Raw genomic sequence first — 12,211 nt, forward strand, 5'->3', positions numbered from 1 at the left:
TTTTATATATTATATATATATATACATACTACCTATACATAAATCGTCACTAAATATATATATATATATACTTATTTATGTGAGCGTGTGTGTTGCCTATTCGTACGCTGACGTAATGCGTTGTAAATATTTATGTGTGCCACCAAAATAATCCAAGTGACGTTTTTTTTTGTGCGCGCGTGACCATTTATATATATATTATATATATATATACAAGTATATTCTGAATACCAAATAACCAATTTGCTCGGGTTTGTTTTTCTCCGAGTCCCACCGAACTGCCATCGGTATACACACCTAATAAAAAACAGTGAGAGAGAAAAAACAAACACGAAACGCGTTCGAGTTCATTTCAGTGTATATGTGTGTTTGTGTAAATGTGTATACCTATTTATATTATATTGTTGCTAAATTTAACTAGACAAAAGCAGCGGAGTGCTCGATTGCGCATAATCCCATAACTCTGTTCAAATTTTCGTGTGCGATTCAGATAAAATAAAATGATGGTAGGCACAGGTGTAGGTATAGGTCCCGATGGAATCCACTCACACACAACACACATACACAACCACTAGGCAACAATATTTCAATTTAAATATTATATATGTATATAAATCTAATAATATATTCAGACTTATTTGCAACCTGTGCTAAACGGTGGTGGTATTGTAAAAGAGGAGCGTTAGCCAATTAGACGATACTGCATGCAGAAACATGCTGGTACGAATTTATTTTCTTCGAATAAAAACTACTCTGGTTTACCATAAATTATTGTTGTTGAAAATAATGTTTTTGGAAAAAAATATTACCAAATTTAAACGAGTTTCTGAGTTTTGTATTAAACTGTTTTATATTTCTTAAAGAACGGTTTCACATCAATCTGTAGAAAATAGAGATTAATATTATAAATTGATCTAAAACCTACTATTGTTGTACTCGGACGATTTTTAAAAACTAAAATATATTTAGAACTATGAAAAATAATAAACGCATTAGTTACTATAGTTCACATAGCATCACTGGTCCTGGATTTTCAAACCTGTAACTATAGATTATAATACTACTCATAAAGTGTACGATTTATATAACCACCGACATTTGTGAAAAAATACAGTAAAACAGTATAGGAATTATTCAAAAAAGATATTTTGGTTTCACCAAAGAACACCTCTTAAATTATATAAGAACTATAAGTATTTAGAAATATGGCCATTAGATATATTTAAGAGCTCCAAAAATAATAATAATTTGAATAAATTCATAATTTCTGACTAAATGGGGATGAGCGTTCTAATGCTAGCTTTTTATACATAAATTTAGAACTGCGATTGTTATAGTCTGGTAAGCAATTGTACTTTATACCAAATTAAACCACGACAGGGACGTTTTTATTCTTTCAATTTATATCGCTTTGTTTTTACGTGTGTGTAAGTAAATAGCTGCAGCGTATTTGAATGCTCAAGTATTCAAGCAAAATGAGTCTCAGGCAATGAAAACCGATAATTACATGCTATGAAGAGGATATCGATAATTTATTATTGGCCTCGGCTTTCCAATTCGGTTATACTCGTATATTCTAACGTTGCTATATTATTTTAAGCTTACACCTAATGTCGTAGAATTTCTACGAGGATTATGTAAAAACATTATTTTTAAGAAAAATATTATAACAATATATTTTTTAATAAAGTTAGTTACTACTACTATGATGGTTTTATAAAAAAAAAAAAACATGTATTTTATACAATAAATTACATTATACACGTCGTATTTAGTAGTCAAAAGAATTACATTTTATACATTTTGAATACTGTTTAATCCGTTTAATATTTTTGTTTTTGTTTTCACTCTATAGTGTTGGCTATTGACCCATAGTTGAAATAATTTTTAAAAACCACCACTAACGATGTAAAAAGATTCCGAAGAGACAATCGTGTTTTTTTTAATTCTTCAACTCGATTTTTTGTTTTTACGATTTATAGTTGAAAAAAAAACTCTTCTACTTTTTGCTGTACGCTTTTTATCTAAACCAGTGTGATTAATATTCATTATCAGTTTATCTATTTAGCTAATTAATGAGTTTTTCCTCGAATTTTCACTAAAATAATTAAATGACAAAGTGTCATTCATAACATGTAGAATAACATAAAAATAAACGTATGACAGAAATGTAGCTAAATTGCCTATCCATATCTCTGTGCTATCAAAATTATCATATAATTGAATTCAGTTGCAGTAATACAATTCAGTTGCATTAGTTAAATGCAAAATGGTAATACACCAAAATATTGAAAATAATCAACAATTAAAACTAATTCGTTAACTCAGTGTATTTAGTCGATACACATTGATTGTCATGGAAATAGGTGGTTGATTGTTTTTTCTTTTACTTTAAAATATTTCCTAATTAATGGACCTAGGGACTTAGAATATGTGAATGGACAATTTTTAATTTGTTCATTATAGGATTTTATTTAATTTCAAGGATGCTGGCCCTGTAAATGTCTACGTTATAAGTGATCATTAGTGTGTGCGACTGTAATGCGAAAAAAATAGACTCACCCTCGTAATTTGGCAAGTGGACGACAATGTATACACCTATTTATAATATAATATTTTGTACTTTTTTTCAATCCTCAGTGATAATATGATAAGACTTTTCAATACTAATTTTAATTCCATATATTTACGTAAAATTAATCAGTGAAGGTTTAAATATTTTTAATTTATACATCGATTAATAACATTTAAAATTTTTTAAAGGTTAAAATGTAAAAGAGTTGGGGAAAAAAATTAACAAATGTGGCCATATTTATTTCGAATATATTATATAATATATATATAACTTATTAAATTTAAATAATTTTTAATCACATTATTATAGGTTACAGGGTCCAACGGTATGATAGATGAAAGATGATTGGTACATTTTGATTAAAATAACTGACCGTTAACAATCCCATTGATATATTTTCTGTTTCATTTTATTTTACTTGTCTCTACTCTCTAGAGATATTTTATTATATTTTTAATTACATTATTATTTTTTCTGTGGTGATAACGATCATACTACGTCGTATCACTTGATGTTATTACATTTATGAAATCATGGTATCAATAAAATATAATAATTGTATTTACTAAAAGGGTATTATTGTGTTCAGGGAATTCCTTATATTTTTTCTTTGTCATCCACTAGTCCATTGTTGAAAAAACTGGATTGATATTTGATAGTAATGAAAAATCGTATGGATTCAATTTCATGATATTGACAAATATAAAATTGATAATAGTAATACATACAAAACTGACTGTGCTTTTTGTAAAATTATTATTGGCATGCATCAGTTCATCACTGCAATTCGTTGACATGTTTCAGAAAACTAAATCATAATCAGAATGTAATATTGTATTCCCATTTTATCGGTTTGTGTTTTGATTAATATAAATTGAAATTAAAATCAGTTTAAACAATAAAAATAATAATCCCTATGTCACGCATAGATATTTTATTAAAATAATGACAATAAGTATAATATTGTATTAGTGTCACGAAGACAATGTATCAAACAAACACAAAACCAAAATGCATCGAGGAAAGAATATGATATATTGAAAACATTGATATAATGCCAAACCGTAATAAGATTGTTACACCATAATAGGTTGTAGTCGTTGTTGGTATACTGTATATTATTCAATATCTAGTGTTTTAGATTTTCTAGGTGGTGTGGCGCAACGAATGTATATTTATTTTACATGAGTTTTTGCGTGTAAAAATGATTTATTTTAAATCTTCAACTTGGGTGGTTTTTCAATATTTTTCAAATAATCTGGAAAATAACACTAAAAAAAAAACCGAAATACCTGAATATTTACGCAAATAGGTTTTTGACAAAATCAATTTTGTTTTTCTTCTATAATATTCTAAGTAAATAATCATAGAAATTTGACGTTGAATAGAAAATTATATTTAAAATTAACTAGTAGGTATACCTCTTTCTATGCTATTCATAAGTATTTAAAATTGTCTGCTCTTTTAATTTATTTTTCAAATTCTATAATATGGTAAGTAACTTAAACGCTTAAAAGTTAAATGTCTAACAACGTGATACATCCATTCTGATGATATACTTAATTTCAAAGTATTAATCCAAATTATACGGATAACATTAACCTTTTTTTTGTTTTGAATAATAACATAAATTATGTATATAGGTATTTTTTTAGATTCTGAACGAAGTGATGAATGTATTGATTTTACAATGATGTGTGTTTTTACCAGTAACCTACTGTACAGCAGAGCGACATCCACGATTTACCCGCTTTTTTTTTTTTTTTTGTGTGTGTGTCTGTGTACAGCATAACTAGTCGAAATAATGCTTCGATTTCAAACTTTGGGGGTGGTTTCCGATGTAAAAGTGAATATCCTTGATGCATTATAGAGGTCAAAAGTAAACATTTTCCAACAGTTTTCAAAAAAATCGAGAAAAACAACAAAAAAAAAATGACAGAAAAACGGGAATTTTTACGCAAAACCAGTGTTCGACCAAATCGATATTTTTATATGGTTGTAATTCAAAAACTAATCGCTGTAAATACTTGAAATTATCACCAAATGTTTATGTTAGTGTTATCTATATACAGTTTAATTTTCAAATTTTTTTTACTTTTTTTGAGTTATTTATAGACCACTGAAATATTCAATTTTTTTGAGAATTTTTTTTTTTGAAGTGTCGGTAAAAAAATGTTGGACGACCAAAAAAACTTGAAAATTTAATACAAGGTTCCTTATGAGTTGTTATTATTGTAACTAAAAAAAATTAAAAGAAGCCCTTTTAAGACACCCACCAAAAAAATTGAATCTGCGAGAAAACAATTGTTTGCTAATTCTGGTAAGTATAAAATAAATTAATAAATATATAATATGATGGTAGGTATGTGGATTGGGAGTTATGCATGTGCCATGTATGTACAAAATAGTATCTATACCACTTACCTACTGATAAAAAAAATCTACTATAATTTATATATTTTAAATTAAATAACTAAATAATAAATTATTATTTACCTATGGTTATACAAGATTTTTAACTCATAATAAATTATAGTAGAAATTAATAATCATAAATATATATATTATTATAATAATTATTTTTATATATAATATTATTTCAATACTTAATTAATTAAATATAATTGTATTTCTATCTTCTATTAGATATACTGAAAGGTTTCTTCTTTAAATGTATATTTTTAACAATATTTTAACTGATAAATTTTATTTTTCCAGCAACTCCTGAAAATTCATTGCCGAAAACAGCCACTAATAGTCAAAATCGTTATCCTCACAAAAGTGTCTCTTATAAGTCGTATGAATCAAATGTAAAAAAAATAAGCCCTGTAAAAACTTCAACTATAAAGGCAAAAAAGTATTTATCAGGTACCTGTTGTTCTATATATAGTATATAATATATTAAACCTATAAAGTGTTTAGTAAATGTTAATAGTGTTGCGAAACATTTTTCTCATTATGTATCACAAAAAAAAAAATCCTAAAACCATTTAATAAATGTTTATGGTTTCCATGTTTCTGTATTACTATTGTATTTTTAGATGAATAATTCAAAGAATTCATGCATCATAATGTAATAATTCTAAAACATAATATGAGAAACCTGGACGAAAAACTGACTATGTTACTTGAACAGACTAAAAAAAATGATTCCTACATCAATGATAGTAACGATAAGGAAACTATTGATTATTCACATCTTGACTGCTTCTTTCCAATCTGCGATGAAACTACACTAAACGCTATTGAGGAACAATTATCTGTGGACAAAATATACAATACTGAAATGGTAAGCAACTTATTTTTTAAGATTTCAATAATTAATAATAAACAATAGGCATTTATTTAAATTAAAGTATAAATAATAAACAATTAGTATAAATTCTTCAATAATATTAATTACATTTTTTGTAATACCTTATAGGTAATTTTGAGTTTATATATTGTTATAACTTTTAATTGTTTATATTTTATTATAGGTATCTGGATTTATATACATTTAATATCATACAATATATTTGTATAGTGTGAGTCATATATAATTATATAAATGTATAATTACATATAGTAATAAATTTTAAATTATTTTCTGTTTAGTATAACTAAATGTAAAAAATAATTTTTTATAGTTTAATGTTATCTTATTTTATTCATGATATACATATTATTAGTTATTACTTTATGACTATTGTTATTAATATTTGTAACGTGCCTTTAAATGTGTTTATATTTTTCTTGATTTGTTTTAGAAAAACAAGCTGATAGGACTTGATGGAAAAACAGTAAAAAATTTTGTAAAACGAATCATGCAATTTCTATTTACTGACAGTCTCTTAAAGTTGTACTCTTTCCATGGTAGAGGAAATAAAAAGAAGTGTTTTTCAAATCTTGTCATTTCAAAAGTCATATTCAGTAAGTTTTTAAAATAATTAATATTAATATAGTTACATATCATATTTAATATTAACAGTATCAGTTGAATTTAGATATCATACATATATGATCATGGGAATTATGATTGAATCTCCTAAAACAATTGTTCATAATATATTATTATAATATAATCATATTATCTGGTAACAAGTATTGTATTAGTAGTCAATATATTATTAAGTATTAAAAAAATTTAATTTAATCATATAGGTATAATAGGTACATTTATTATCATATTATCTATGATAATATTTTTTTTATATTTATTCTTCGAGAAAATAATGAGCCCCATTGAACAAGTGTGTGTGGGGGCCAATATACGTATGTAAAGTTTATATATCGCTCTGTGTATCAATATAATATGCGACTATTTGATTTTTATAAATACCATTTTGTATTTTGAAGACTTTTAAGTTTACGTAGAACCTAATATCAATAATAGAACATTAGTCAGTCGAAATATTTAATATTCCCTTCCAAAAAATTTTATAAATTGAATGAAAAACTATAGAAGACCCAAACTTTTCAATGATCAGACAGCCACACCATAAGGCTTATGTGAGTTGGTAGTTTTATCATCATTATAAATTATAAAATAGCTATTGTTATATATAACATATAATAACTATATTGCTTTTTCTAAATATACTATAATAATACATATACTTGACATTTTTATTGCATATACATATTTATAATTTTATTAAAATAATAATAATGACCAGCAATAAAAAATAAGTACATACTATTAAAAACCTTCTTTATAAGTTGAATTTTATTTTCTAAAACCTTAATAACTGTTGAAAACCTAAGTAAGTAAAAGAAAATTAGGTTTCTCTTGAACATAGACTATTATTTCGACGTTCCACTGTATATGGCCTAATTTTCAAAATTTACATTTTTAATGAATCTATTTATGAATTTTAAATTTCACATTTATTACACAAAATATGTAGTTGTTTAAAAAAAATATTTGTCAGCATTATATCATTAAATTTTATTTTTATGACGTGTATAGAATATCACATAGTATAATATATATTTTTATAATATTATTTTTCAAGACTTTAAAAAGTAAAAACCGTATTTAGGTTCACCATACATGTCGAAAAAATCAGTAATTTTCATGTCTAAGAGGAATTGAGAAACATTGTAATATGTCCTATACTTTTATGACAATTTTATATGATATAGCTGGAGCAGGGTTAATATTTATAATTTATTAAAATTATGTTATTCTTTTTGATCATGTATCCAATTTAAATTTAATTTTCTGTTCATATTATTATTATTTTTTTTTTTTTTTTGTCCTCAACTGATTCCAGCTGTTCTCAAGGTTCCGCTATATACCTATTATATATTTTTTCTGATTGTTGATTATCTTTAATGTAATATAATGATCATTATATATTTAATACAATTTGTAAAAAATAATGTGTTTATGTAATATTAAAAACAGTTTTATTTGTTTAGGCAGATTCAGTCAAGTCTTTGAAAAAATTCCAAAATGAAACTATTAATGAAGAAATTGAAAAATACATCAAATATGTATCATACAAGCACCATTTAATTTTAAAAAAAGAAACTAATACTTCATTGTAATAATTATAAATATTTTTATAATAAAAATTCATATTTTATTGCACAAAAATACAATTTTCTTTTCTAATAATTTAATATATAAAGTTGTAAAATATTAATATTACAAATATGATTGCATGATATGCCACGGTGGCCATTAGGTAAAAAGTTAGGGAAGGGGGACAAGATCAAAAGCTCTCATAATATGTAAGCTTAATAATGGTTTATATGTTATTTCAACATGAATGTATGTTATATATTATGTATGGTATATATGTTGATTTTGCCTATGGGGGGGGGGGGAGTTTTCTATCTTTCCACACCACTATAAGAGCAATCATCATATATATTTTTATATATATGGAGGGCATAATTTGAACAATGCTTACTAAATATTTATAAAATTTTATTATTTAAATAAAAATAACATTCTATATGGGTTGAATTATTTCAGGTTAACTTTTAATAAGCATTAAGTTAATGTTCAAGTATAGTTTGACTAATGCTTAGTAAGTATTTAAATACGCATTCAGTAAACATTAAACTCTTAATGTTGATCGAATGCTTATTTCAAGTTTTGAATCAAGTTTGATTATACGGCATTTCATCTTTATTCAATCTTAAATTAACGTTAAATCACACAATAATTGATCGTATGATAACATTAATTTAAAGTTTAAGACTGAGTTTTAAATATTAATTTAGTATTGAATTAATTTAACAATGCTATGTGGGTACTGGGTAGGCATACGCAAATTTTTTCGCAGTGTATGCCAATGTTTAAAAATAATCTAATTCGGTCTAACCCAATACAAAAATAACTTCCCAATAATTTGTCTCAATATAATATATCATAAATATTTTTAAAAGTAAAAATGAAAATCATTTTTGTTAAAAACCAAAATTTTTAAATTTTAATTAAATCATTAACAAATGAAAATTATGATTAAGATGCCATGGCTACTCGGCATCCTCTTTGATCACGCACGCAATTAAGGAAACCACATTTAGTACTTATTGTTTTAATGTAAAATTAAAAAATAATTTAAGTTTGAAGGAATTGAAAAAAACGAAAAAAAAATTAAAATATTTATTACACCATGTGGGATTCGAACCAATGACCACTAATTTATTCGACGCCTTACCCAGTCATATAACATTTTCGGATAAAATACGGTTCTGATGAAATATTCTTCAAATAAAATACAGTTCGGGTAAAATATTTTTCAACTAAAATATTGTTCGGATAAAATAGTTTTCTTTGGGAATATTTTCTTACAAAATATTTTCGAAAAAAATACGTTTCATAAAAAAAAATTTTCTGTGTTTATTTTCGATTAAAATAATTTTCGAACATTTTACGCGTTTTCGTCATTCCGTAACAGATCTTGTTCATACGTTTCCAATTGTGTAATCTCAGTCTGTGGTTTCGTCGCATTGATGATTTTGTATCCACAAACACCCACAAAGAGACATAACAAGCCACATAATACACACACACACCAATAAACAAACACTTACAATATTTGAAGTACGATGTTATCCGCATCATTAATATATGAAATAGTCTTTTGAGAAATTGAATGATGTTGTATACCGTATGAAACATTAATATTAATTCTTGTAATCTTTTTGATATATGGTTGTAAATCCGAACGAATAATATCTTCTTAATCTAAAAAGACATTTTATTAAAAATATATATATACATATTATATGGCAAATTTTTGGTGCCTATAGCCGTAAAAAAGATAAATCCGCCTCTGTACATATATATAATAGTAATGAAAATATTAATTCTATGAAAGAACACTAAGTACATGAAATTTATATTGATTAAAATTAATAAAAGAAAAAATATTTATATTATATACTCATAATAATAAAACACCTTTAATAATAGTGCTTTGATTACCAAAATTAGTTTTATTCTGGGGAACATTTAGGTTGTTATTATTTTTTAGTCTTGTATTGTAAAAATGCAATGGTTGATAATCCTTAATTAAGTTTTTAATTTTATACATATATAATAAAATTTGACTTTTAAAAGATATCTTAAAAGGTTGAACACTAAGAATTGAAAATATTAAATTAGAAGAAAAAAAATCTTGGTTTGTTTAAAATAATTTTTATCAAAGCCTTTATAGTTGTACATTAATACGACTGGAGTATGTACAACCCCAGACCAAAGAGCCATATAAATAAATTGATTATGCTAATGCTGAGAATATTACTCTTAAAGTTTTAAGATTAAAGATATTACGGAGAATTTTAAATTTATAAAATAATTTTCTAATTGAATTATTAACAGAATAAATATGGTCAGCAAATTTTAGCCTATGGTCAAAAATAATACCTAAGTATTTAATATTATCCACTCTCTCTAAAGGAACACAATTGCAAGGAAAATTGTTGAAAATATTGATTTTTTTATTTATGACTATATAGGTTAGTTTATATAATTACCTAATTATTACTATTTTTACATAAATACATATTACATAAATATAACTAATTAGTATGTAATTTTTAATCTTAAGTTTACTTAAAAGAATTACTTAAAAAATACCGCTTTTAATGGAAAAATTCAAGATGTTGTCGGAAGAAACATATCAAAATATGGTAACTACTTTCTAAGAACAGATCTACATGTAAGTAATACGTGATAATATATTTCATCTCATTTTCTGACTCTCATTTTTTCGCAGTTCCATTTCGCCGAATTTATTTTTTTAAATATTTTCTTTTTGAAACAATTTCCTAAAATAATAATTGAACATATTATTTCGATTAACATACTTTAAGACTTTCTATTAAATATAGTACTTTGATATAAAATTATGAACAATGCTTCTTAACAATCGATTTATAAATACAATAACCATTTTGTAAATGTTTTGATGAATATGTTATTAATAATTGTATCCAAACATTCCGTTTGGATACGTTCAGGTCTTCGACCATATTATAAGCTAATAGACGCGGCATACGGTAAATATCTTGACGCCAACATCATGTAACGTGTGACGTCACGTTTGGGCAATAACGCCGGCCGGCGGCCGGACTATAGATAGTATTCTAGCTATCCCAATAAAATATGATTGACTGATGGCTTACTTACAAATTTTAATTCTAAATTTCTTATTTCCTTACTATAACACTAATTACTATTTATCTATCTATCTGTGTATCTCGGTTTTTCTCCTATTTTACGAGTTATTTATTAATTAAAATATAATTATTAAATTAAATTTACCAAAATGATATATTTAGAACTAATATATTGTTACCTCATTGTAAACTCTCAGATTAATATACACTTGAAATCATAAAATAGCAAGGCTGGGCAAGTTAACTATTTTTTTTAACTCGTTAATTCAAGTTAATATAGAAAAAAGTAAGTTAAGTTTAAAGTTAAAAATTACCTCTATTTTTTTTAACTTGCAAAAGTTACAAGTTAATGAGAAAATAAAAGTAACTTAATTTAGTTAAAAATAAGTTACTTTTAGATTCTGAACGAAGTGCTGAATGTATTGATTTTACAATGATGTGTGTTTTTTGTTTTTTTGTTTTTTTTTTTTGTTTTTGTGTCTGCGTACAGCATAACTAGTCGAAATAATGCTTCGATTTCAAACTTTGAGGGTGGTTTCCGATGTAAAAGTGAAGATACTTGGTGACAAAATGTTTGACTTTTTTGAGTTGTTTATAGACCACTGAAATATTCAATTTTTTTGAGAATTTTTTTTTTGAAGTGTCGGTAAAAAAATGTTGGACGACCAAAAAAACTTGAAAATTTAATACAAGGTTCCTTATGAGTTGTTATTATTGTAACTAAAAAAAATTTTTTTCAATAAGCGTTTATAGTTCAAAATTTTACGAAATCTGTTGAAAACGCGAAAATTTGCAAGTAATTATGAAGTTGAAAAATCATAAAATTTTTTGCGTTTATAACTAAGGATTGAAAATACAACACTAAGTTTTCCATAAGTTTTTCTTCAAGTAGCTATAGAGAAAACTCGAAGCATCATTATAGGAAAAATTTTAAATGCGTTTGAATTTTAAATTTTTCAAAATAGCGTAACGATAACGATTTATCCTGAAACGATTTTAAATATTTGTTAT

At 25.0% G+C, this 12,211-nt stretch overlaps 2 protein-coding genes across 3 annotated transcripts in view; both read left to right on the top strand.

Annotated features, from left to right (window-relative positions):
• The window catches only part of Gycalpha99B (guanylate cyclase 1 soluble subunit alpha 2), a 305,824-nt gene that overhangs the window by 240,177 nt on the left and 53,436 nt on the right, over window positions 1-12,211 (top strand). The window lies entirely within an intron of this gene.
• LOC149056408 (uncharacterized) lies at window positions 5,141-8,090 on the top strand. Of its 2 annotated transcripts, XM_089227406.1 has the most exons (4): window positions 5,141-5,443; window positions 5,617-5,864; window positions 6,325-6,487; window positions 7,982-8,090. In XM_089227406.1, exons 2-4 carry the CDS (start codon window positions 5,637-5,639, stop codon window positions 8,017-8,019), a joined length of 429 nt encoding a protein of 142 aa, XP_089083532.1. In that variant the 5' UTR covers window positions 5,141-5,443; window positions 5,617-5,636; the 3' UTR covers window positions 8,020-8,090. The 2 variants fall into 2 exon arrangements, with proteins under 2 accessions (XP_089083532.1, XP_089083533.1); XM_089227407.1 differs by lacking the exon at window positions 5,141-5,443 and having other exon boundaries at window positions 5,593-5,864.

This window comes from Diuraphis noxia, unplaced genomic scaffold (genome assembly GCF_037042655.1).
Source record: "Diuraphis noxia isolate RWA-SAM2 unplaced genomic scaffold, SU_Dnox_SAM2 contig0004, whole genome shotgun sequence".
NCBI lineage: Eukaryota > Metazoa > Arthropoda > Insecta > Hemiptera > Aphididae > Diuraphis > Diuraphis noxia.